The 27,877-nt window shown below is 45.7% G+C and overlaps 1 protein-coding gene across 1 annotated transcript in view; it reads left to right on the top strand.

The window, feature by feature from the left end:
- The first annotated feature begins 5,888 nt into the window (after nucleotides 1-5,888).
- LOC143769743 (kinesin-like protein KIF11) overlaps nucleotides 5,889-27,877 on the top strand; it is a 45,961-nt gene continuing 23,972 nt past the window's right edge. Inside the window, 18 exon segments of the mRNA XM_077258572.1 lie at nucleotides 5,889-6,036; nucleotides 6,675-6,763; nucleotides 7,336-7,468; nucleotides 7,812-7,909; nucleotides 8,494-8,572; nucleotides 9,199-9,384; nucleotides 9,479-9,603; nucleotides 9,730-9,820; nucleotides 10,447-10,689; nucleotides 11,091-11,186; nucleotides 12,073-12,161; nucleotides 12,425-12,512; nucleotides 12,608-12,796; nucleotides 13,484-13,691; nucleotides 14,804-14,976; nucleotides 15,601-15,726; nucleotides 16,223-16,381; nucleotides 16,528-16,664. Of these exon segments, the coding sequence (XP_077114687.1) occupies nucleotides 5,995-6,036; nucleotides 6,675-6,763; nucleotides 7,336-7,468; nucleotides 7,812-7,909; nucleotides 8,494-8,572; nucleotides 9,199-9,384; nucleotides 9,479-9,603; nucleotides 9,730-9,820; nucleotides 10,447-10,689; nucleotides 11,091-11,186; nucleotides 12,073-12,161; nucleotides 12,425-12,512; nucleotides 12,608-12,796; nucleotides 13,484-13,691; nucleotides 14,804-14,976; nucleotides 15,601-15,726; nucleotides 16,223-16,381; nucleotides 16,528-16,664 (2,351 nt within the window). The 5' untranslated portion in view covers nucleotides 5,889-5,994.

The raw sequence follows: 27,877 nt of genomic DNA, 5'->3' as shown, positions 1-27,877 counted from the left end.
GGACAGCTCAGCCGTCCAATGGAATGCTGGGGCGTACTGATCTCTCAGTGTCTGGAGTGACAGTTTGGCCGTCCAATCAGGACCAGGGCTTCATCCATGGGTCTCTTGTCCAGAGTACCGTATTTTTCGGATTACAAGACACAATTTTTTCCTCCAAGAATGTGGAGGAAAATAGGGGGTGCGTCTTATAGGCTGGATGTACCGGCGCTTGCTGAGGTGGGGGAGTGACATCGGTTGCACAGCGGATAACAGAGGCAGGAGCCGGCTGGTGCCGCAAATTCCTGTGCCCGCTGCCAAAGAGAAACTGTACTGCTACATACTTAGGCTGTTAACTGGTTCATACAGCTTTACATGAACACCCGAGCCTTACACTATGGCTGGTCCAAATAACTAAAGCAATTGTTACCATCCACCTCTCGTGTCTCCCCTTTTCCTCATAGTTTGTAAGCTTGCGAGCAGGGCCCTCATTCCTCCTGGTATCTATTTTGAACTGTGATTTCTGTTATGCTGTAATGTCTGTTGTCTGTACAAATCCCCTCTATAATTTGTAAAGCGCTGTGGAATATGTTGGCGCGATATAAATAAAAATTATTATTATTATTATTATTAATATTCACTGCACTCCACGCCCATGGAAGAGGACGTCATCCTATGAAGATGGGAGGCCCCGGACCGCGACGCCCATCGTACCGGGCCCGCCCCTGAGTGAGGAGAATATAACATCTTTTTCTCATCTTTCAGGATACATGGGGGGGGCATTCCAGAATGCTGTAGATAAGCCCCTGATGCCGGTGGGCTTAGCTCATCTTCTATTTTGGGGGTGACAGGTTCCTTTTATTGAAAAAAAAAATGCAGAATGGAAAAATGGAAATAAATATAAAAGAGTAAAAAAAAACCCAATGTACAATGTTTTGGTGTTTAGTCGGTAACGTCTGCAATAGCAAAAAGCCATGAAATGAGTCCATGTATAAAGCTGGTACTGAAGAAACCCCTTCTAACCTACACTGAGTCTGACTGTGCCACTGAGGCGACTACTAGATTGGAGCGGGAGGAGGAGGAGGAGGAGGACGTCCTCACAGGAGGCGGAGCCCACCCAAATCTACGCGCAACCGCCGTGTGCGCCTCTCTGCCATAAGGCGACACTGAGAAGCTGCCATGGGCGGAGCTTCTCACAGCACGTGTGACGTCACCGCCAGCTGGGACTGTGCAGTGTACTGTAGTATAAACATGAGCACGTGATCACAGCCCCCTCCAATCCCTAACGACATGTCACCTCCGGATCAATCACCGGGAGGGTGTGGTCGCATCGGCCAATCTGCGGATAGATAGCAGCTCCTGCGACCAATCAGCGTTCTCGGGTGTCAGTGAGCTCTGATTGGCTGCTGCTGACGGAAGCACAAATTTCAAATGTGTTCAGTATAAAAGGAGCAGGCGGCGCTGGCTGTATACCGTCCCCACCGGGCACAGGCAGCCGGGATCAGCGAGAGCCGGAGACAGGTAGGAGAGGCGGTGCGTGATATCCGCGGACGGTGCTGGGGCTTCTACTCGGTGGGGATTGTAGCTCGTGTCTGGCTGACCGCGCTTCTTGCGCCTTCCGTATATTATTGTCCGTCGCAGCCTTCCGTCGATTATGGACCGAGACCATTTTCGTCTATTGTCATCCTTGCCTTTATTAATAGTAGTTTTCAGTCTCTGCACATGCTGCTTTTTTGTGTGTATTGTTTGTAGCGATGTTAAAAACTGTAACAAGATTTGTACGATGGCAGTGATATCAAACTCGTAGGCTACGGTCACATTTGCGTTGTTGTGTGTTGCGTCGGTGATGCAACGCATGCAAAATGCATTGTTTTGTGACGCATGCATCCTTTTTTTGCTTGATCTTGGATGCACCAAAAATGCAACTTGCTGCGCCCTGATGCGTGTGACGCAGTGATGCATGCGTCACAAAACACAAGTGCAACGCATGTCCATGCGCCCCCATGTTAAATATAGGGGTGCATGACGCATGCGTCGCCGCAGCGGCGCCTGATGCTGCGTCGCACAACGCTAATGTGAACGTAGCCTTAGGCTACTTTCACATTTGCGTTGTTGGGCGCAGCGACGGTGATGCAAATACGCAGCGTTTTGTGATGCATGCGTTGTCATAAGACCCTACAGATTAAGAATTTGGGTGCAGGGAAAACGCTACAAGTAGCGTCCTGCGTCAATGTGATGCATGCTTTGCAAAACGCAGTACAACGCATACCGGCGCATGTCGATGCCCCCCCATGTTAAACATAGGGGCGCATGACGTATTTGCTGACGACGCTGTGTCCAACGCCAATGTGAACGTAGCTTTAGATAAACTTTTTTTTTTTCTCCTTGTTTTGTCTTCATCCTCCGAAACCCATAAGGATTTCCTCCCGTCTCTAGAGCTGTACTGACAGAACCTGTTGTCGCTTTTTAGCTGTTAAAGGGAACCTATCACCCCGTTTTTTAAAGATTAGATAAAAATAGTGTGAAATAGGGGCAGAGCTGGGCTTTACATTAGTGCCTTTTCGGTGCCTTTACACCCCCGTTACGCTGCCGAAATACCTTTGTGAAGTGGCCGTTTTGTCCTGTCACTCAAGTTGGTCAGGTCGGATGGGCGTGGTCACAGCGCTGTTTGTCCCCCAGGATCCTGCTCATCATTACGTTGGTGGCGTAGTGGTGTGCGCATGTATTTCGGCAGCCTAACGGGGGAATAAAGTCACCAAAAAAGCACTAATGTAAAGCCCAGATCTGCCCCTATTTCACACTATTTTTATCTAATCTTTAAAAAACGGGGTGATAGGTTCCCTTTAAAGGGATGGTTATCAGCAAAGTAGGAAAAAAAAATTAAAATATAACCTTTAGGGTATGTGCACACATTCAGGTTTTTTTTGCAATAAAAATGCATTAAAAACTGCAGACATATGCATCCTATCATTTAGAATGCATTCTGCAATTTTTGTGCACATGATGTACTTTTTTCACAGAAAAAAAACACATCGCGGTTAAAAAAAAAAAGCAGCATGTTCATTAATTCTGTGGATTTTTCGCATTTTTTCCCGCTATTCTATGCATTGGGGAAGAGAAACGCATGTGGTTTTCTGGCAGAAATGTCTGTTTTTTTTGTCAGGAAATTTCTGCAAGAATTCCTGACGTGTGCACATAGCCTCAATGTTACTCTAAAAAGGCCCTATGTCCTGATGCATAAAAACAATACTAAACTTTCATAAAGTGCAGGTGCTCCGAGAAACCGCGCTCTAGATTAAGAAATCAGAACAATTTCGCCAATATAGAACCTCCTTCGTCCTGTATAACTGCTCCAGAGATATCTTCCATTTCAGACAAAAAGAACCAATAAACAGGGGTTTTCAGAGTATTTTTTTTAGTACTTTACCACTGCCTGTTGTGCCCCTGTATTACTCCTGCCCTAACAAGGGCAGTACCCTAGTGTAATCCTATAAAAAGTGGGGAGGCTACCTTTTTATAGGCCCCCCCCCCCCCGTTTATTGGTTCTTTTTGTCTGAATTGACGATATCTCTGGAGCAATTATACAGGACGAAGGAGGTTCTATATTGGCGAAATTGTTCTGATTTCTTAATCTAGAGCACGGTTACTTTGAAGCACCTGCACTTTATGAATGTTTAATGTTTTTATGCATCAGGACATAGGGCTTTTTTAGAGTAACATTAAAGAGTGTTTAAAAAATAAAAAAAAAATTGCCCACTCTGCTGATAATGATTTTCAATTGAGGAGGCACTATAACTCGGATCAATATCTGATGTACAAATTGCTATAGAGGAATTATAGGCATTGTCCATTACTAGGATAACCCCTTGATTTAAAATGTTTGGCCCCCATAAAATTATAAAGCTTATACTCCCCTCCCGTGCCGGTGCTGTTCCCGTGGTGTGGGCACTCCCTCTCCTGGGAGTGTGGTTGTTTTGACATGTGACCTCGGCGTCCAATCAGAGCTGGCGTCACTGTCTCCGCCTTTGGACAAATCAAACATGAAGAGGAAGTCCGGGCTGCAGCTGATCTCTGACTTCCTGGTCAATTGGACAGGAGGCGGGGACAGTGACGCCAGCTCTGATTGGGCGTCGCAACAACAGCGCAGGAGGGGAGTATAAGCTTTATTATTTTATGGGGCCAAGCGAGGGGTGTGAGTAGTGCAGTGTCTGTAAACTGCCCCCGCAGTGGTGTTAGTGATGCCTTGCGTGGCCCTAACATGGTTTCCTCAAAGAAAAGCTCCCAGTATAACACTTTATGATTGGGGGATTCCCTCACAGACCTTCTCGTTCAGTGTCCTGATCAAGTTAATCACGCCCAGAGCATTGTGATGGATTGCCACTAGTGATGAGCGAATATACTCGTTACTCGAGCATGCTTGGGGGTCCTCTGAGTTTTTTTTTTTTTTTTTTTTTTTTTTTTTTTAGTGCTCGGAGATTTAGTTTCATTGCCGCAGCTGAATGACTTACATCTGATAGCCAGCATAAGTACATGTGGGGATTCCCTAGCAACCAGGCGACTCCCACATGTACTTATGCTGGCTATCAGATGTAAAGCATTCAGCTGCGGCAAGAAAAACTAAATCTCGGAGGACCCCCGAGCATGCTCTAATAACGAGTATATTCACTCATCACTAATTGCCACGAGTTGTCTCAAGTCATGGCAACCACTTAGCAAAGTCCACACATGCTCCCTGTCCATCCTCTCCCCGCATATCTATGGTTACCTAAGCTACTGCAATGCCCTGTTCATGGGGTTAGTGATATCTAATCAGAAGAACTATACTACATTTCTAATTTTAGGTATTTGCTATTAATAATATTTTATTATTATTCCTGCTGCATAGTGGGTTAGGATCTTGGAAATGGGAATACAACTTTTTAAACGACCCTTCCAGAGTTTGACAGGTGCAGTCACTGCGATCAATTGGAAAATGCCTGCGGTGTAACACAGCTGGCGCCCGCCTAGTATGAAGTGTGTGCGCTCCTGAGCCCCCTCCTCACACCCGCTGTATGATGTCATGTAGCAGGAAGGGGTTAATCTACTTGTGTGTTCTCCGGGGATTTTGTGGATTTCCTCCTCATATTCCAAAACGTACATCTCTGTGCAGTTGTCGCCCTCGATTGGAGTAAATTGAAAAACAATTAATTAGTTAAAGGGAAGCCAGCTCTTTACCATGTAATGTAGGGCCTGTACAATCTTCTAGACTGCGGTCTGTCCAGTGGGCGTCTCTGGTCTTGATCCTGCGCCTCGTGATCGCCCCATCCTCCTTCTTGCTTCATGTGGATGACGCGTCCTATGTAATCTACATGGTGTCCCCCATCGTGCCCCTGCCAGGCGCACTTCTCTAATCTGCCGAGGGCAGAGCACAGCACTTTAATGCTCATGTGCGAGGAAAGGGCCGATGGGGGGCGCTGTGGATGATGTAGGATGCGTCATCCATGTGAAGCAAGAAGGAGGCGCAGGATCAATACGACCGGACTGGACGGCGGTGTAGGGGAGTATAATAAAAGGTCTTATATTTTGTCATCCACAACAGGGATGCATACAAGCATGCTAGGATGCCTTATATCGGGGCTTGCAGGTACGTTCCAGCGATCCTCGCCAACCTCGAAACAGCGCTTACAAGCTCCATAGAAAAGCGCATGCAATCAGTGGTCATGTTCCGGTGTCAGCAGTGGTCGGTCTCCAAGGCTTAATAAGCAGTAAATTGCTAAATAGTTTATACAAGCAGCGATGGCTGTTTATAAGGAATAACTCCTGGGGGGTCCTTAAGGGGTTTAATTCAGCCACTCTAACTCCCCTCTACCGTCCTACATGGCTGCAGTAACGGCTGTGGCGTGCGTCATCTAGCAGGCGGCACAGAAACCGCTCAACTGCCGCTCACAGCGGGGCTCATCGTGCTCGGGGAGGATCGGACTCTGCTGCTCTACGGGGGCCGAGGGTCTCGACTTTGGCAGCACCACCGACTTTGCTGACATGCTGTCAGATTGTGACAGTAAGAAATGTTCATTCGTTGGGGTAAGTGCACAGGACAGTGCCACGGCGCACGAGAACGTGCATTTAATGCCAGAAACTCATCGTTGGTATGGATTTTTTTTTTAAAGGATTCTTCTATTCCTATTTTTAAGTACTTTTTTGGCATAAAACATCTAGGACATATTTGTATACATTTGTGGAGCTGAAACATACACCCCCCCCCCCCCCTTTTTTTTTCGGATTTACAAGGCGTGTTGGGACAGCGACACAGTTCTGAGGCCTATGTATTTGTCTATGGAGAGCTGCCCATTTTCACCTTTTATAAACGTCTCCTTAAACCTCTCAAGACTGTCAATAACACATATTAGGGGTCCATCCGACTTCCAGCACTGATCAGATGATTGAAGGTGCCGCAGCGCCATAGATTGTATAGTGGCTGTCAGTGGTACTGCAGCTGTCTCCATAAGTCAGTATGAGAGCAGTACAGTACCACTGAGAACCAACCCTGATCAGTCTCGTAAGTGCATTTAAAGGTTCATCTGTCATTAGTTTGTTATCTAGATATCAAAATTTACCGTAGCTTTATTATTTGTTTCTTGTATAATAGAAATTACAAACTTTTTACTAGTAAAACTCTAGATCCCTCTACAGGTCACCAACCCTCCATTGTTCTCCTCTAGGTCACCTTAGGGAATATGTCATCTCAAACCTCCATGTCCAATAAGAAAGAAGACAAGGGAAAAAACATCCAAGTTGTCGTGAGATGCAGGTATGTTCCCTGTGTGGTGTCCTGTTGTACAGGGAGCAGACAAATGTGTGCACCTTCACCATCTTCTGAATTGCCTATGTTATATTTATTTCATATTCATCAGCAGAGTGCAGGGACACTGAGGAACTGGCAAATGGGCTGGGGGGGGGACACTAAGGAGCTGTCAGGCTGTGTGCAGAGATTCAGCAGCAGGGAGGGGGACACTAAGGAGCTGTCAGGCTAGGTATGCATAGTTTGTTACTATCTCATAAAGCAATTCTGTTATGGATTATCAGAGCAAATACACCGGTCTAATCAGGGCTAAGATATATATTTAGTATCGTGAAGTCAGTTGACAGATCCCTCCTCTAAGGACATATCTGTATATAACACATATGAACTATATACCCTGTTACGCACTTTACACACGGGGTAAAGGCATGTGACGTGTATGGGAGGGATGGGGCAACATGGCTGTCGGCCAAACAAGGTTATCGGATGACATTGGAGTTTAGCAATTGTCCCATTGGCAGTGATACGTTTCGGACCGTCCTCCTTGTATGTTGCGTCACTTCTGTCTTTTTCCCTTCCAGACCCTTCAATCAGTTGGAGCGGAAGGCGAATTCTCATTCTGTGTTAGAATGTGACCCCCAACGTAAGGAGGTTTCTGTCCAGACTGGAGGAATAAATAATAAACTGGGGAAGAAAAACTACATGTTTGATATGGTAGGTGACTCTCAGCTTTAAACGTATAGAGGGGGGTAGCAGCTTTTTCTTTTTTTTTGGGGGGGGGGGTAGTCTCAAGGTGACTGTGACCTTGGAAGATATTAAAAGCAGTTATCTAACAATGAGCATTTATTACCTATCCTGAAAAGGAGATGTGTGATTGCTGGGACCTCCATTAATTACTCTTACAGGGGTCCCATGTCTCCTACCACCCCATTACTTACCCTCCATGTATATCTGCTCATCTGCAGGGAGTCCATGTATGAAGTAAGAGCTTTGTGCACCGGAAAGTTGTGATGTGACTGCAGCACCAGGTACTAATGCCATTTCTATGTATCTGCAGGTATTTGGTCCTTCAGCTAAACAGATTGAAGTGTACAGGAGCGTAGTCTGTCCCATCTTGGATGAGGTCATTATGGGCTATAACTGCACCATTTTTGCGTGAGTACCTTTTCATGTTATGTCTTCCAAGCATTCCTGTAGAAGGCGGCACTTTAGGCAGGACTCCAGCGGCACGTCGAGTTTTAGGAGTTTGAACCAAGATGAGAAGTTTTCCTCCATCCACAGGGTAGGGAATAATATATTAATCATGGAGATTCCCCCCCCCCCCACTGACCTCAAGAACTGGGCATTCTGCTCTCCCTAGTGGCATGGAGCTGTGGTTGAGTGTATGTATCTCATTCCTTCTTAATTGGAGCTCAGCAGAGAACCCCTGAACCTCGATCAGTGGGGGTCCCAGCAGTTAGAACCCTTGCGATTAGGACGTTATCCCCCCCCCCCCCCTCCTACCCTGTGATGCATCTTTGTACAAACCCTATAGGACAAGTGGGACCTGCCTGAGTGGCTGCTCCGAGAATTTAGTTCCTCAGATGTTTCTCTCTAATGTATTTGGTGTGGATCAGGCTTTCTAAGCTCAGATGACACTGATTATGACACTTTTCATACTTTTCATACTTTTTTTTCAAATCCAGTATTGTCATGTTAGCGTATTTTTCTGAGTACCTCATCACCTATGTTCTCTTTAGCTACGGTCAGACTGGCACAGGGAAAACCTTCACCATGGAAGGTGAAAGATCTGCTGATGAAGAGTTTACTTGGGAACAGGTATTCTGGTGTTTTTTTTGTTTTTTTTTAACTCTTAATTTTTATTTCTTTTTTTTTTTTTTTTAAGGGGTTGCCAAATATTAATTTCTGGGCCCCAATTAACATATAAACCATATATACCCGCCTCCGGCAGTGGTTCTGTTCTAGTGAAGTCAGCGCCAGTGTTTCCATCGGTCAATGGCTGCTCAGGGGTTGCAGCCGGCGTTTGGTGCAGGTCACGCCACACTCCAGGAACAGTGACTTTTCTGGAACTGTCCCGCTACAGGAGGGGGGTATGAATGTTTTATTTTAATTGGGGGTCATAAACCATTAAGTAGCGCTTGTAACCCCCTTTACGACATCAGTTTTTAACTACTTAAGAAGCATAACTAAAAGGACCAAATTGTGTAGTTCTTCACTCTGTTGCCCCTGTAACTGGGTCTCCAAAGGTTTCCCCAATCACCCATAAATCTACAAATTATAAAGCACTATGTAAGCTGGAAGAGAAGACAGAAGCAGTTATAAACCGCTGCTACCTTCTAGGAAATGCCTTGGCTAAAAGATCCAATCGTAGCCTAGGACTGCTGAGACCACAGTATTTTACTTCTTCCCTTTTTATATTCCTGACGAGCTTGTCTTCCACACAGGACCCTCTGGCCGGTATTATTCCTCGGACTCTTCACCAGATTTTTGAGAAGCTTTCTGACAACGGCACAGAGTTCTCTGTGAAGGTCTCTTTGCTGGAAATCTACAACGAGGAACTCTTTGACCTTCTGAGTCCGGCTCCTGATGTTGGCGAGAGGCTGCAGATGTTTGATGATCCCCGCAACAAAGTAATAAACCAAATCTGTTCCTCCTGTAGCCTCCTATAATCTTCAAATGCAAAAAAAGACAGAAATCTAATGCCGTTATGTCACTGTATCATAGAGGGGAGTGATAATCAAGGGCCTGGAAGAAGTCACCGTCCACAACAAGGACGAAGTGTATCATATCTTGGAAAGAGGAGCAGCAAAGAGGACCACAGCATCCACCCTAATGAACGCCTACTCCAGGTCCGTACCTTACGTATGTTTCTATAGTTCTGTAAAACCTTAAAATAGTATTATAAAAACTTTCCCCCCTATGGGATGATTTTTGCTTTGGCAGTAGCTTAAATTGTTTCCACTGTTTCCCTCCAGTCTTTCTCATTCAGTGTTCTCCGTCACCATCCACATGAAGGAGACTACAGTGGATGGAGAAGAACTGGTGAAAATTGGAAAACTTAATTTGGTAAGGGTTTGGTCATTAATGTGTAAAGTGAGATTCTTCATTAAAATGGTGGGTGTATTAGGATATGGTCTAATCACCTGATAGTTGGGAGATGACTGCCCGGACCCCTCTGATCCTCCATAGTGAAGAATGAAATCACAGCATTGTGGCCCTCTAGCATAGTTGTGGGGTTATTATATATTTTTTTTTTTTCCTCTCCTCTCTATATCCAGCCAGCAACTGTGCAGAAAATTGTTGCGTCAGGAGAACCACTGTCCTAAGAGTTGGTTTGAAGAATATATAATACAACATATCATAGCATTATGGTATAATAACAGTAATGTAACACTGGAACGCTGCTTTAAAGGGGTTTTCTTTACTTAAAAACTGATCAGTGGGCAATGAATTTTTATATTTAGTGTTGCATACTACTGCTCTGGTGGTCCCACCCTGGACCAGAAGTGATGATGTTCTGTACAATTGGTCACCTGACCCCTTCACCAATCAGTGACCTTGGAGGTGGCCAAGACTTCATCACTATGTGCTCTGGCAGAGACATCAGTCTCATTCCCATCACTGCTGTGCTCTTGTGTCTGAACTTTGTGTCCCTAGCACCAGTTACCATTTACTTCTCGTTCCCCCTGTAGGTGGATTTGGCTGGAAGTGAGAACATCGTTCGCTCCGGAGCTGTAGACAAGAGGGCCCGTGAAGCTGGGAACATCAACCAGTCTCTTCTGACACTGGGTAGAGTCATCACCGCCCTGGTAGAGAGAGCTCCACACATCCCATACAGGGAGTCTAAGCTCACCCGAATCCTGCAGGACTCTCTAGGAGGAAGGACCAAGACCTCCATTATTGCCACAGTCTCGCCAGCCTCCATTAATTTAGAGGTAACTTATGCTTGGTCTTGGCTCTCTAATTTATGATTGCTTGTCCTCTAGAGCCACTCCATATAATAGTGAGAATGGATGTATAGATATGCACGCTCAGCTCTGCAGAGTGTACACTCTCAATGGGGGAATGCAGGTGCTAGACATCTCTAGTGATGGCATATGTCCCCTAAAGATAAAAGCATCAGGCATATTGAAATCCAACATCTGCAGTCCTCTAACTGTCGCCAATATACTGTTGGCCATCTGCAGTCTCTCAAATCCTACTCGCGTCCTAGTTGGATGACCTGAGCCAAATATCCGTGTGTCAGCGGGGTTGTAGGATTGTCGTCTTTATGCTCATCCACAATTAGACTATTTCTTATAAACATAATCATTTATTTATTTTTTCCCACCGGTAGGAAACTGTAAGCACTCTGGAATATGCCAACCAGGCAAAGAACATCATGAATAAGCCAGAGGTGAATCAGAAGCTCACTAAGCGGGCGCTGATCAAGGTGATTAACATTTCTGCCAAATATATCTCGCTTCTAGCTACTGGACTTGGCCTTCACTGGACCCTCCGTCACACATTCCTGAGGTCCGACAGTCCCTGGTTTGTCACTCACCGTGACTGGGGATTCGATGGTCCCCGACTTCTGCCATTTGTATCCGTCTTTTTGTTGTCTTTTCTGCTATTAGTTCTGAAAAGAAAAGAGGAAAATTGAACTTTGTATGTGGAAAATGTCTTGGATGAATGAGACTTTGGTATTAGATGGAGGATGTGCACATTGGTTGACAGGACCCAGTTCATTGGCCGTGTCAGTGATCCGTGGCTGCTGGACACGAGCCCTGAGAACCGCCTCTTGCCTAATGGCTTCCCTCAATACTCTTGTGATTAGCTGGCCTGGCGCAAAAACATTGTTGCGGTGTGAAACACGTGACGTTGTGCGGGGACAGGTAGTCAAAAGATTTGCTGATTCAATCCGGTAGGAGGCGATTATCTGGACTCCTGTCACTGTGACCGATGGCCCGGAATCATCGAATGCATTCCCAGATCATCTCTATCATTGGTTAGTGATAAGTTTCTGTTTTGTATGGTCAAACCTAATGGCGGTCGTGCAAAAAAAGATGATAAAATTCATGAATTAAATTTATAATAGTTAGGCATTAGTTTGGCTCGTTTACGAGTGTGTACAGTGGGATATGCCCACCATTAGAGCGGATCTACAACAATAAATGATCTGATGCTGCGAACCATTCATGTTCCACAAACTGTCAAAGGGCAAAACTCTCTGCACATAAGGGAGATTCTTGTTTAAAATGAATTTGCATACATATGTTTAATTAAAATTTGGTAGAAGCTTATAAAGCATTATAAAAAGTTATCCTGATTTGTTATAGGAATACACTGAAGAGATTGAGCGCCTGAAGAGGGACCTGGCTGCAGCCAGAGAGAGGAACGGGGTCTACATGTCCAGTGAGAATTACGAGTAAGTTGGGCTGAACAGGTGAGATTAGAGTAATTAAGCTGGGCCTATACAGTGACAGGCCGTGGGGTCGAAGATCTCTGTATTCATCAAACTTTAGTGCAAGTGAATAGGGAATCACTGCGACCTGCTAGGTATAGCCACGGGCAAGTCTCAAAATATCCGGCTGGTTCTCACTTGTTGTGCCTTGCTTGTCACACTGACCCCATTTACCTCATTATTCCTGTGTGGTCACAGCCTAATCCGTCCATATTCTCACTGTTCAGGCAGCTCCAGGGTAAAATAGTATGCCAAGAAGAACAGATCACCGAATACACGGAAAAACTTGCCATTCTCGAGGAGGAGCTGAAAAGGGTGAGTTCAGCCTTGGTGTTCTTTACTTTGAGAAACCTAGACGGCCCTAAGGCTATTGCCAGTGACCGATATATACCGTATCTCTTTTCTGGCAGGTCACTGAGCTGTTCTCGGAGAATAAGATGGAGCTGGAAGAGTGTAACACTGTGCTGCAATGTAAGTCTCAGGAACTAGAGGAAACCCAGAAGAATCTGCAGGAATCTAAACTTCAGCTCGCTCAGGAGGAGTTTGTGACATCTGCTTTACATACCACAGAGAAGAAACTTCACCTTACGGCCAATAAGGTAACTCTTCGTACAATCCATTGCCGCATACACCCAATCCCTCCTTTAGAGGTGCATTCACTGGTCTGTCAGTGATGGCATATAATTAGCATATGGCCTGACTACTGGAGGCCTAACTTCTGCGGATCCTCAAGAATGAAGGGGTGTCAGCACTGCGCCCTTTCAGTCTTTTCTCTGCACAAGAGCGGTTCCTGGCCACTGCTGCAGCGCTGCTTTATTAACACACAAAACCTGATTGGTACACAGCACTGAGCACCTTCATTCACATTAATGATTGTTGGAGGTCCTGCTTCTGGCAACCCAACAATCCAATGTCTTGGCATATCCTAGAGTTATTAAAACACTTACTAATGGAAATAACCCTTTAATGTAAATGTCAAACTTCTTGAATGTAGCCTGTGGAGGTGATTCATGCTGCCCGAGCCATGGGCATTCTTGCTTCCTGGTTCTGATTGACAGGTCTTTCTCAGTATCTACGAGAATACGGCTCCCTGCTATAATGAAGCCTTGGATGCGTATTCCTGTCTGTGATCGCTAGTTTTCTTAAGCATACATCCATGAATGATGGTCTACTTGTGTATTATTCATACAGAGGAGATAATCCTCAGACACTTGCTATGATCTGCTCCTCCTGCTTGTCGTCTTTAATCTTTCGGAAAATCCTGACAATTCAAATGCTCCTTCTAGTTGCTGAGCACTGTGACAGAAACCACAAAGGATGTGTCTGGTCTCCACGCCAAGCTGGACCGCAAGGCAGCAGTGGAGCAGCACAACGCCCAGGTCCAGGGGAACTTTGCAGAAGAAATAGATAAAATGTTTTGTAGAATGCTGGAATCTTTTGAGGAGTACAGTGCAATGCAGAAAGGCAAGCTGGACGAGTATGCTGGCTCAATAAGTAAGTGCTTCAATGAAAATTATAATATTGCACGTGTGCTTTATATAAATGTGGCGGAGGACCTTTCACCAGTTTGAGCATGTTAAACTGGCCCCATCATGGAATAGTGGCTGCAGGCTTGAGTAAAATGCATTTTCCTTTCTTAATTTCTTCTCCGTATCGGTGATGCTGGTTTTTAGCGTTTAGGCTATAATTTGTTTATAGTTCAACTGGGTGTTACCAGAGCAGTCTTTGGTGACCTGTAATGATCAATCATAAGCTGCCACTGTCCTGCAGGGGAGGAAAGGAAACGCCATCTGCTGTAACTATACACAGCTGCAGTTATGTATCATTACCAACACTTCTAGATCTCCTCTCAAAGTGCTGTCCACTCTCGACCCTCCCTCCCACACTGACTGCAGTGAGATGAGATCTGGAAGTTTTTGTAATGATGCATAACTCTGCTGTAGCTGTATCTCTACACTGTAGCTGCAGAGATCCATAAAGATAGGATGGTGTTTATTTATTTATTTTCCCCTGTGTTGCTGCCTGCTTATGATTGGCCAACCACATGCAGGGGAAGAAGTGCTTGGCTCCCAGAGACCAATCTCTGCAATGGACTACGAACTATTTTACTCAACTCTGCAACCACTATTCCATATTGTGGCTAAAACTATTGAATGGCTATCTCTAAAAGAGGTTTTCAATGTAGGTTTTATTCACCCTCCTTTGGTCCATTGAGTCTCCACTGCTGCTTCCTATGTTTGTCTGCAGCGCTGACATCACATCCGCCCATGGCAGCCAATCTGGGAGCTGAGTCTTTGTCCGAGTAGACGACACAAGACACTCACTTCACTGACTGCAGTGTTGTCGATCTGTCAATGCTTCAGACAATAACACGTGTGTGTGTTTTTTTTTTTTTTTGTTTTTTTTTATAAACTACAACCAGGGACAGTGCTTCTCCGAAACCAGAAAAACCTTTTAAACTATCCTAGTGTTGTAAGGGTGCATCTTTCTACATTAGTAATAAACCGAGGACCTCGTTTTCTCAGCCTTAGTTGTTTAGCTGGATAATTGCACTTATGGGATAGAGGTTTGGACAGTCCGCCATTTATAAGCCATTCTTCTTGCAGATGACCTCCTGGGTGCCAGCTCTTCAGCACTAGGTGCCACAGTGGCTGCAGTGTCCACATCTATTAATACGGTTCAAGATACTGTGTCCAGGCTATTCGGTCAGCTCATGGATGGAATAAGCAAGCAAGAAGGCCTGTCTGCAGAAGCCAAGGCCGAGTTGCAGAAACTCCTGGTACGTAGCAATGGATTTATTAAGTGACATCTTTGCAGCACAGATCACATGTGACCACTACAGCGAAAAATGGCCTCAGCTGTCGCGTACCATACTACTGGCGTTGTTTCCAGTAATATGGTGTGTGACCCCTGCAGCCATTGATTGGCATGCCAGCTGCATGTAATGAAAGACCGGTGGGGGATGCCGAGGTTAGGAACCCAATCTATATTAAAGGGGTTGTCTGGAGGAAAAAGGTGATAACTTACTGTTTGATGGGATATGATCGCTGGGACCCCCACCTATCAGCAGATCAATGCACTTTTATCCCAGATACAAAATAAGGTCACATTTCAGATTCCGTTCATTCTCTATGGGGTAGTCTGAAAGAGAGCTGTCAGGTTTTGCTCTCGATATGGAATGAATGGTGTCGGTCGATCTTTGTAACTGGGACAAAGTTCCTTGTTCTGCCTTTCGGTGCCTGCCCCAGCAGACGGCCCCCCACTGATCATCCTGCGGATAGGTGGTGACTTGTTCTCACTTTCTATCCCCTTTTCTATTAGGCTGCACTGTGTTGCTTTTGCTTTATGCACGAATATCTGGTCATGTAGTATTTGCTCTGGTTTCTGTCATCTCTTCCGGCAGCATGAGCGCCAGTTTGCTCTGCAGAAAGCCCTGGCGTCTGACCTGCTGCCAATCGTCACCTCTGTTTTGGATCTGAACTCTCAGATGAGTCGAAGCATGCAGAGTTTCTCGGCTGTAGCAGACAAGGTACATGACTAGTGATATAATAGCATATAACACTTTTTTTTTTTTTTTGCATTGCCATCACTATTAGTGGAAATAGTGCAATTCACATGCAGGGACTTAAACTACAACTCTTCAGATAAGCTCTTCAATCGTGTGGCTTCCGGGAGTGACAGAAGTTTTCAGATAACATCGTTGCCGTATTTGATTTTGCATGAACCACTCTGAACATTCAGAGACTTGTAAGATCTTGATCTTTTCTGGGGCCTCATGAGGCTTGCACAAATCCATGCAGTGGCTGGAGGAGCCGCCCCATTTACAACGTATAGAGCTCTGCAACTGTAAAAATATCGGTGTAGAATTTATTAAAATACCCACCCTTAGACTATATTACTCAAAAAGGCAGGTGTAACTGTCCTATGTAGTTACATACAAAAAGGATTTTTATTTTAACTGTTCACATGCAGATATGTTCTCACTCGTTGCCATTTGTACACGCTCATTGTCCCTCTGTTTATAGGTTGATTCCCATAATGCAGAGATGGACGGATTGTTCACAAAACAATCCATGATGCTGCACAAGTTACGTCGGGATGCCACTTCTGCTCTTTCCACTATTCAGGTCGAGTCCGAGAGTTTGCAAGAAGAGCTGCAGACCGCCCGGACCCTGCATTCCCAGGTGGGCACCTGGGAATACACCTTCCAGCTTGGAGCTGTACTGAGAGTGTAATCAAAGATATGGCTGACCATGTGTGTTCATCAGATGTTTTCGTCCTTAAATGAATAATATTAATAAATTAAACTTTTTTTTTTCCTTTTATATAGGCACTGATCAATCTTCTTAGTTTGCTACAAAACCAGATGAATCTTTTTGCTGTGGAAACAGATCAGAGCTTCTAGGGTCTTCTTGGTAAAGGAGGAAAGATGACAAGTTCTGCCGAGCAGTCCCAGCAGGATCTGGATAAGTAAGCCGGGCACTTATCCGGGGCGCAGTAATGACTTGTTTAATGGAGTTTTCCATTTTAAGTAAAGTAGACACCTGGATTCGGCGCTGGCTCTCTGCTCCTGTGTTCTGGTTGCAGCAGTGACAATCGCATCACCCCTGCAGCCAATCACTGAGCTCAGAAGCTCTCATAATGTCTACCGCATGAGCCACCGAGCTCTGTGGTTGGCTGTATTGGTATTGTGCATGTCACCCACTGCAGCAAAGACACCGAAACAAGATCACCAGGGGAGATGAAAGAGTTTGGGGTTCACTTTTCTTTAAGTGAAAAACCCTATTAACAGTCTTGTGTTTTTTGGGCTGGCATTGTGCCATCTTATGGATGTGTGGCCCGCACGATGTTCATGCCCGTTATAAAGTGACTGTATAACACAAATACTGCGCTACAAGTGCCTATGATGTAACAATTTGCAGATTATTAAATGGGCTCCTCGCCTACTTTACCCCTTACACTGTTTAATGCACGTCTAAATGTATATAATAAAACATGTAAGAGGTCCTAATGTGATAACTGATTTGCCTGTTGTAAATGCACCAAGGATAGACTCACACTGAAATCAGATGGCCGCAATTCATGGTATCACACCAGTGCATACTATGATGTACTTGAAAATATAACTCTTACCGTATCAGGCAAGGTGTCATAAGCTGGCAGTGATTGTTGAGTGGCTGCTTCTGGTGCCTCTAGCGAAGATGGTGGTCAGATCCCTGCCGATATGAGTAGTAAGCGTGGGGACGCAATGGCCCCTCCAATGGCAACGATCGGGTAGTGGTCGCCGTAGGCAGGCAGAGGATGCTGGTACTCAGTGCAGAGCCAGGAACATCCCGGCCGGAGGCGCCCCTGGTTGCACTGAAAAAAGATGGCCGACGCTGACAAGCAGCGTGTGACGTCACAGGCCTATGGAGACAAGCTGGGACAAAAAGCTAACCAACGCGTTTCAGAGTGTAACGCACTATTCATCAGGGTTACCGTCCCGTACATCTTGCTCCATATATAGGCCTTTCAGATGCACCCTGCTGTGTGCCTATACTAACCACATGTAAACCTATTACTGCCGCTCTCCACCACCCTTGCATGATCGTTACTAGTACCACAGCTGCATTTGAATATAACAATAAATGTATTAATGTGATACCTCCCAGTATGACAACTTTCTAAACTATATTTCATTTTTATTTCATAAAGAATTCCATGAAACATATAGAATATCTAAAAAAAAAACAACCAAAGCCTGTGTACACCGAACCCGTCTGCCAAAGGCGGTCTGTTACACCCACATTGGGTCATACATCTTAAAATTGGATAAACTAAAATAGTGCATTTAGTATAAAAATAAACAATTAAAAAAATTACGGTTTAAATAAACTACAAAGGACATAACAATATCAATATTATAAAAATCCATTCAAATAAACAACCACTGAGAAGACCACAGTATATTTGCACCATATGTCACTCCATTCCATATTTATTAGTCAGGGGAAAAGAGACAGAGGAAAAATTGGGAATCAAGTGTAATTTCTGGGAGCTTCTTCTTTTCCTAGACCCCCTATATATTAGATTCTTCATTATGTCCTGACAGAGCACACGCATGTGCCGAATATCGACACACTTTGCTAGTCGGTGGGAACCACAATTTTATGAATATATTACACACATAATGGAGCACAGCCCTAATAGCCCACATTGATGGTCCTACTCAGAAGGCATATAGCTCCATTTCGCAGTTTAGTCCCTTGGGGTGTAGACTAACGTGAAGATCCATTGGGATTCAATTCTCAACATTTTCCTAAGAAAGTCCCCCCCCCCCCCCCCTCTTTTATCCGGATGTACAATTTGTATAGCACAAAAATGTATACCTTTTTAGGGATTGCCCATGTTTGTCCTTAAAATGGCACGAGAGTGGGTGTCCTATGAATCCTTTTTGTATATTCGTATATTCTTAGTGTTCTTGAATACGTACTCTTAGTTGTCTTTTTGTACGTCCCACATAACTTTCTACATGGACATTGGATTCAATAGATGACTCCAGTAGTGTGGCAAGATATATAATCCCCAATTGTAAATTCGTTACTCTCATCGGAGTCTAGAAATGTAAGTTGCCTTATTGTTTTGAAACTAGTATCCATACACCCATAGCATCCCTTACATGGTAAACCTTTTTTGGAATGTTGGGGCACTGATGTTTCCCCTGATTTTTTTTTTTTTTTTTTTTTTCACCAGAACCGTTTTAGTTGTGGGAGCCATTAGCCTAAAGATTGAGCCTTGCGATTATATAAATCTAGGATTGCTGGGAAGATACTCTCCTACCACTTTATCTTTTTGTAAGACCGGCCAGTGTTTAACTTTAATATTAGTGTATTTATTATGGCCCACGTGGAACTGTTATAAATGGTAAACCACAGATTTGCTGTCGTAAATTTGCGTCTCCTATTTCCACAGTCTTATTAGTTCTCTTAAATAAATCATCCCTTGATAGTAGGGTTACCTCTTCTTGGGCTTCTTCCAATATTTGTCTAGAGTACCCTTTTTCCAAAAATTGTTGCGTTAAATGGTTTGCTTCTTTATAAATCAACCAAATTTGAACAATTACGTCGCACCCTGGTGTATCGGCTTTTTGGTATATTAGCCACACCGGTAAATGACAGCTTGTCATGTGAATAAAGCTGTTCGAGTCTACCTCTTTACGGTAGCATTTGGTGTGTAGCTGATTATTATCCACATAATTGCTCAGGTCCAGGAAATTCACACTAGTAGTACTCGTGTTTGGTGTAAACTCTAGGCCGTATTGGTTATTATTTAAGCCTGAAATGAAAGCCCCTAAATCCTCCTGGGAACCTTCCTGTGGTGAAGTGTGTGTGGACATCTGTCTAGGGTTGTGACTAGTGATAATGTAACATCTGTCCTGAAGGCAAGTTGCACCTAGGTGTTATAGAGACGTCAAACACAGCAACTCCAGAACGATGCAGGAGCGATCCAGTGACGTAACGACGACTCGCTTATTGTTCTCGCTGGTTGTTAGCTCCATGTAAAACGTTGCAGGCATCGTTGCTTTTGATGTCAAACATGACGATACACGCCGACCTGACGACAAAATAATGTTCTGGACTTCTAGCTCCGACCAGCGATGGCACAGCAGGATCCAGATCGCTGCTGCGTGTCAAACACAACGAGATCGCTATCCAGGACGCTGCAACCTCACGGATCGTTGTCTTTCTCGTTGCTGAGTGTGACAGTACCTTAACAGGTACTTCCTTGGGATTAGTAGAGATTGTGTCTCCCAATCTCACCAGGAGGTCTGGCTAAGGCCAAGAACAAAGGAACATTTGACACCTCTGAGGTCTTGGAGGGGAGAAGCTAAATTGCGGCCTGAGGTGATCTATCCCTGAGAACCTCTCCACAAGAGAATAATATATTCATTGGGGGGCGCGGCCGTGGCCTAATCAAACAGGCAGCAGTTATGATATTGGCCTGAGGGGCCGGTCTAGAAACCTGACCTCAGACCAAAGTTATAAATTTAGGCTGCAGACAGAATTGTGTTCACATGATGGGGGCAGCCTGAGAAGCTGGTGTGATCCAATCTACACTCGTCCTACCCCAGGGAGCAGAAAGCAACTACCAGTTAGATAATTTCTGTAAGTTTCTCATCTTTATTTTGATACTGTTTTGCATAAGTTGTATGTCTTTATTATCATATTTTTTTTTTTTTTTACACTTCTTATTGTAAGCACTGACCTTTTTGTTATTAAAGTATAAAACTTTAACAAGTTGAACCTTGAATGTTCTAAAAGTATCCATAGCCTTGAGGTGTGTGAGCCTTATGAGTGATAGACATATTTTTATTAGTATTATTATTTCTGGGACTCATCGCCCATGTATTCAATGAGTGGTGGCAGCGCATATGAGCGGGTGTGTGGCCTGGGTCGGTGTGTGATTTATGCTCCCATTACAGCATAGGACAGAGGTTGAATGCTGGACTGAGAGTGGGGAGATAGATTAACCCTTGCAGGCACAACCCCAAGTCACGTGTGAGAGCAGACACGTGACGAAAAGTGACACCACGGAGAAGGGATCCGTGACACTTCCCATACAAACAAAATACCATCAATGAAACGACGCCAAACTACTAACCCTGGGTGTAGCTGGCCTTCCTTGATGATATATGAATCCTCCCAGTTGGCGACCATATATATTCGCATAACTGGGCGCAAACCGCGTACCCATAGCGGTACCCCATGTTTGAATACAATAATCCTCTTCGTATAGAAAATAATTATGGGGACCAAAATGCCGGGAGGAATGGGATAAAATGTTCCATGGCTTTTTCCATGTAGGCTCTACAATTATAAGCAAGCGTATCCTGAATTTAGATAACATTAGTCGACAAATAATAAAAGTTTTTGATGAACTGAAACTATGCCAAGAACAGCCCACTAAGAAAAAAACGCAGTCATACGTCCAAATATATATAAATTACAAAAAATCTTTATTAGACATACCAGGTATAAGAACAGCAAATAGGGATATTCCCCATGTCACCCTCAGTACATAAGCATAGGACGGAGGCGGATATCAGTATGCATATCAGATGACAAGCAAGTATATATATAACCAGAGACCATACAAAGTGCACATCAGTAGATAGATATCATCATTTACCATTTAGTCAACCTGATCATATCATCATATACAATAAAGATATACATACCAAAGACAATATATACCAGTGTACAGATACCGCGCATCCGTCCAACCCCGACGCGCGTTTCGGCTATTGCCTTCCTCAACTCACACAAGAGGATCAGGATCTTGCTGACAGTATCTTGCAACGATTAAGGGAACGGGAGAAAGATATTATTGATAAAAAAATGAGGAAGTATCGTAGAGATAATTTGCCCTATTTATCATCAGTATCAGTGAATAGGGCATCAGCTAATAGTGATCAGTTTATCACCTTGGATGTATATAACTCAACACCCAGTATTAATGACATCTCTATGGAATTTTCCATGTATGCCAATTCTAATTCCACCCAATACACTCCGGTCTCAACCTGTAGGAGAGAAACCTTAGTAAAGGATTTTTCTCTCAATCAGGGGGCTAATACCCCAATTGAAACACCAGAGGGCACACACAGAGGAAGGTACGAATCACCCCATCCGCGTAGTAAGAATACTAGTCCAAATAGTAACTCTTTGCTGTAACAGGTATTTTCCTTTAACATTAGATATGGGGGACCCCGAGGAGCCAACCCCCCCATACGGTAGGAGAGGAAACACATCATAGTACCACTATGACCATGGAAACGGGTCAGGGAAACAGGAATAGGTTGGGTACCCCCACGACAAATACAGTGGGTGATGGTTTCCTGCTAATTCATAAGTACTGAGGTTATATATTTTCTGTGGGTGATTGTTTGGATTATCTATAACTTTCTTTTTGGAGAGCTGCCTCCTTTTTGTTTTACTGGTCTGGCCCTGAAAAAATCCCGAGTGATGTGTTGCTGAACTCCTGTTCCTCTGGTGGTTCTGGTTTTAACCAGTACTAAGCCTTTTCCCCTATTGAGGTTTGTTTTATTAGGGTGCTGTTCCCTATTCGTTTTACTCTGGGCCTGTTGCACACTACGAATTCTCCCATCACCCACTGTATTTGTCTTGGGGGTACCCAACCTATTCCTGTTTCCCTGACCCATTTCCATGGTCATAGTGGTACTATGATGTGTCTCCTCTCCTACCGTATGGGGGGGTTGGCTCCTCGGGGTCCCCCATATCTAATGTTAAAGGAAAATACCTGTTGTCACAGCATAGTTACTATTTGGACTACTATTCTTACTACGCGGATGGGGTGATTCATACCTTCCTATGTGTGTGAGTGCCCTCTGGTGTTTCAATTGGGGTATTAGTAAAGGATTTTTCTCTCAATCAGGGGGCTAAGGTTTCTCTCCTACAGGTTGAGACCGGAGTGTATTGGGTGGAATTAGAATTGGCATACACGGAAAATTCCATAGAGATGTCATTAATACTGGGTGTTGAGTTATATACATCCAAGGTGATAAACTGATCACTATTAGCTGATGCCCTATTCACTGATGCTGATGATAAATAGGGCAAATTATCGCTACGATACTTCCTCATTTTTTTATCAATAATATCTGTCTCCCGTTCCCTTAATCGTTGCAAGATACTGTCAGCAAGATCCTGATCCTCTTGTGTGAGTTGGCATAGTTTCAGTTCATCAAAAACTTTTATTATTTGTTGACTAATGTTATCTAAATTCAGGATACGCTTGCTTATAATTGTAGAGCCTACATGGAAAAGCCATGGAACATTTTATCCCATTCCTCCCGGCATTTTGGTCCCCATAATTATTTTCTATGCGAAGAGGATTATTATATTCAAACCTGGGGTACCGCTATGGGTACGCGGTTTGCGCCCAGTTATGTGAATATATGTCGCCAACTGGGAGGATTCATATATTATCAAGGAAGGCCAGCTACACACAGGGTTAGCGGTTTGGCGTCATTTCATTGATATTTTGTTTGTATGGGAAGGTTCCCAAGAGGATTTAGGGGCTTTCATTTCAAATAAATAAAATAATAACCAATACGGCCTAGAGTTTACACCAAACACGAGTACTACTAGTGTGAATTTCCTGGACCTGAGCATTTATGTGGATAATAATCAGCTACACACCAAATCCTACCGTAAAGAGGTTGACTCGAACAGCTTTATTCACATGACAAGCTGTCATTTACCAGTGTGGCTAAGGCTACTTTCACACTAGCGTCGGGCTCGGCCCGTCGCCGTGCGTCGAGCCGAGGTCCCCGACGCTAGCGTTGTCCCCGCCGCACAACGGGGGCAGCGGATGCATTTTTCCCACGCATCCGCTGCCCCATTGTGAGGTGCGGGGAGGTGGGGGCGGAGTTCCGGCCGCGCATGCGCGGTCGGAAAAAGCGGACCGTCGGGAGCAAAAAACGTTACATGTAAGGTTTTTTTCTCCCGACGGTCCGCTACCACACGTCCAAGCGTCGCAAAACTGACGCGACGTTTGGCAATGCGTCGCAAATGCGTCGCTAATGTTAGTCTATGACGAAAAAACGCATCCAGCAAGAACTTTTGCTGGATGCGTATTTTCGGCAAAACGACGCATTTGCGACGTATTGCAGTTAACGCTAGTGTGAAACTAGCCTAATATACCAAAAAGCCAATACACCAGGGTGCGACGTAATTGTTCAAATTTGGTTGATTTATAAAGAAGAAGCAAACCATTTAACGCAACAATTTTTGGAAAAAGGGTACTCTAGACAAATATTGGAAGAAGCCCAAGAAGGGTTAACCCTACTATCAAGGGATGATTTATTTAAGAGAACTAATAAGACTGTGGAAATAGGAGATGCAAATTTACGACAGCAAATCCGTGGTTTACCATTTTATAAAAGTTCCACGTGGGCCATAATAAATTCACTTATAGGTAAACACTGGCCGGTCTTACTCTCCTACCACTTTATCTTTTTGTATCTTCCCAGCAACCCTAGATTTACATATCGCAAGGCTCAATCTTTAGGCTATCTAATAGCTCCCACAACTAAAATGGTTCTGGCGAAAAAAATCAGGGGAAACATCAGTGCCCCAACATTCCAAAAAAGGTTTACCATGTAAGGGATGCTATGGGTGTATGCATACTGGTTTCAAAACAATAAGGCAACTTACATTTCTAGACTCCGATGAGACTAACGAATTTACAATTGGGGATTATATATCTTGCCACACTACTGGAGTCATCTATTGAATCCAATGTCCATGTAGAAAGTTATATGTGGGACGTACAAAAAGACAACTAAGAGTACGTATTCAAGAACACTTTAAGAATATACAAAAAGTATTTGTAGGACACCCATTCTCGCGCCATTTTAAGGACAAACATGTGCAATCCCTAAAAGGTTTACATTTTCTCGGTCTCCCATGACAGCACTACGGAGAGAGGGGATCCGCCCTTCAGGGACAGGAAACCTACAGATAAAAGGGCGGTACCTCTCCCTCGCATCAGTTGGTTTCCTGTCCCTGACAGGGAACCTCTTTTCGGTGGTACCTGTTATGAAGACCGATGGACCGGGCAGTCGGGTTCCGGCAGCGAGGAGGCTCCTGCCGCGGCTCGTCCGGCTCCCGAAGCCGCCACCGCTGGAACCGAGGGGTTCTTCAGGGTGTGCAGAGGGAGAACGCCGCCGACTCCGAAGGACGAAGGGGTGCTGGATCACCCGGAGCTCCTGTGCCGATAAGCGCACGCTCCGGGTGTAGAAAGATGGCCGCCGCTCAGGAAATGCGGCAGGACTTCCCTGGTTAGGGGTCGACGCCGTCTTCTGTGCCGGAGAGTTCGTGGCGCGGGAAGGAGGACTTCTTCCAGGACCCTCTAGTCTACAAGGGATCCTGATGGTTCCTCATCTCCAGGTAGGGGATCTTCAATCAACAAAGGTAGGGTAGAGGGTCGCATTTTCAGGCGCTGGGAAAGGGCTTCACACTCCTTTTTATTTAAACTTGCAGCGCGCCCGCCATTCTTTTCTGTCTCCCGGCTTTTTTCTCCTTCTTTCCTTGGCGCTTGAGCGCCCTCTTGTGGTGGCCGGCAGTATTGCGGCCAGGAGTTCCCTTTTTTTTTCGTCACTTTCTTTTTGGCGGTTGAGCACCCTCTGGTGGCGGCCGGCAGTATTGCGGCCAGGAGTTCCCGGTTTTTTCTTCACTTCCTTTTTGGCACTTGAGCGCCCTCTGGTGGCGGCCGGCAGTATTGCGGCCGGGAATCTTTCAGCGCTGCTGGGGGCATTTCTTCTGCTTCCCCCTTCAGCGCTCGTGTCCGCCCACAGCGTCGCGCTGTCTTAGCGCTCTTTCTACCACTTCTTGCTCCCTGTCAGCGTCTGCACACCGCGTGGGACAGAAGATTTTCGGGGGAACACAGGCACCTGCGGCTACCGCTGTCACTGTTTTCCTGCAGGCTCAGCGCTACTGCTCTCTCGGGCTCAACTCCTCCCGGCAGTACTTCTCCGCTCCAGGACAAGATAATATCCACCTATGTCCGACCCCACCCCGGCATTTGCCACTACGGCCATCCATTACGCCTGCGCTCGCTGTAAGAGAAAGTGGGCCTCAGGTCAGCCTTCACCTTTCTGCCCGTCCTGCGTTCCTCCCACCATGTCCGTCCCTCAGGAAGCTCCTAGGTCCCGGGATGAGTGCACCCCCCCTCCCCCGGAGTGGGCTGTTGCTATGTCTCAATCAGTGTCCGACCTGACTAAGGTTTCTCAGTCCCTGGTCCAGGCACTTGAACGTATCCCGTTTCTCTCTAATGCCACCAGTGCCACGAACGCCTCACACGGCGATTCGCTCGCACCTGTCCTAGACCCTCACAGAGGCAGACCGGACAAAAGAGACAGAAAACTGACCTTATCTAGATCCTCGACCAGATCCCTGGATGGGATTCCCCTATATGCCCGTTCCCCCTCCTCGCAGGCGGACGTCGGGTCTGACCTATCCTCTCAGTCGGAATCTGACTCTGATGCAGATCAGACTTCTGGAACACAGGAGATGGTTGATAGCCTTATTTCGGCTATCATTCAGACACTTGATCTTAAGGAGGATGAAGAGAGCTCTCAGGACGCCTCCGTTGCGTTTAAACATCCTTCTAGGTTTTTTCCTAATCACAGGGAGTTTGACAACACTACCTCTACACACTGGGAAAATCCTGGCAAGCGTTTCCCTGGCAGGAAACGGCTTGACGTGTTATACCCTTTTCACTCCGACCTTGTTTCCAAATGGTCCGAGTCTCCTAAGGTCGACCCGCCCGTCTCCAGGTTATCCTCGCAGACGGTTCTGTCTATCCCGGACGCGGCATCCCTTAAGGACCCCACGGACAGGCAAATCGAGGCATTAGCAAAATCGGCATTTGAGGCTTCCGGAGCCTCCCTCTGCCCTAGTTTCGCCTCGTCCTGGGTAGCAAAGGCTGTGTCAGCCTGGGCCAAAACCCTGCGCAGGGGCATTTTGGCCTCTGCTCCTGCTGAGGAACTGTCTGAATTGGCGGACCAGATTTCTCTTGCGCAAAATTACCTCATGACTGCCTCCCTTGATGCAGTGGCCTGCTCCACCAGGGCTAACAACAACATTGTGGCCATTCGCTGGATTCTCTGGCTAAAAGCATGGAATGCTGTCCCCGCTTCTAAAAAATCCAACACAGGTCTGCCCTTCCAGGGTTCTAGACTCTTCGGCACGCAGCTGGATCAAATGATCTCGGACGCTACGGGTGGTAAGAGTACCTCCTTACCCCAATCCAAGCCGACACATCCCTTCAACCGGAGGGGCCCCCAGTCCTTTCGGTCCTTCGCCCCCTTAGGAAACGCCAATCAAGACCGTTGTTCCTCGCAAGGAGACCGGAGAAAGCCTTCTTTCAGGCCTCCACCGCACTGGAGGGCTAAGAGCCCCCCGCAAGACCATCTGGATCTCGGGGCCACAGGTTCTCTAATAAATGACGGGTCGCCCCCAACTGGAAATCCCTCCAGGGTGGGAGGCCGACTTCTCCTGTTCTCAGAGGTGTGGTTATAGGTAGTCGACGACACCTGGGTCAGGGAGATCGTCACTTCGGGCTACAAGATAGACTTTTCTTCGCCCCCAGGAAGACTTTTCCTGCTCTCTCGTCCTCCCAAACAGCCCTCCCACCTCTTAGGACGTCTCCAGGCCGTCGATTCGCTCCTCGCCTCAGGAGTCGTAGTTCCGGTGCCTCATCGCGAGCAATTTTGGGGTTTTTACTCAAACCTGTTGGTGGTTCCAAAAAAGGACGGTTCTCTCCGTCCAATTTTGGATTTCAAGCGGCTGAACCGCCATCTCCGGATTTGGCGTTTCAGGATGGAATCTCTACATTCGGTGATCGCGTCCATGGAACCGGGAGAGTTTCTGTGTTCCGTGGATATCCGAGATGCGTACCCTCATGTCCCTATTTGCGTACGATATCAGAGATTCCTCCGGTTCGCGATCCAAGGTCATCACTATCAGTTCACGGCCCTCCCTTTCGGTCTGGCGTCTGCGCCCAGGGTCTTTACGAAGGTCATGGCCATCCTACGTTCAAAGGGGATTCTGGTAATCCCATACCTCGACGACCTCTTGATCAAGGGTCCTTCCCGTCAGGATTGCAGCCACAGC

The sequence above is a fragment of the Ranitomeya variabilis genome, chromosome 4, assembly GCF_051348905.1.
Source record: "Ranitomeya variabilis isolate aRanVar5 chromosome 4, aRanVar5.hap1, whole genome shotgun sequence".
NCBI classification, from domain to species: Eukaryota; Metazoa; Chordata; class Amphibia; order Anura; family Dendrobatidae; genus Ranitomeya; species Ranitomeya variabilis.
Note: the sequence above shows the minus strand (reverse complement) of the source record. Positions and strands in the feature narration are given on the sequence as shown.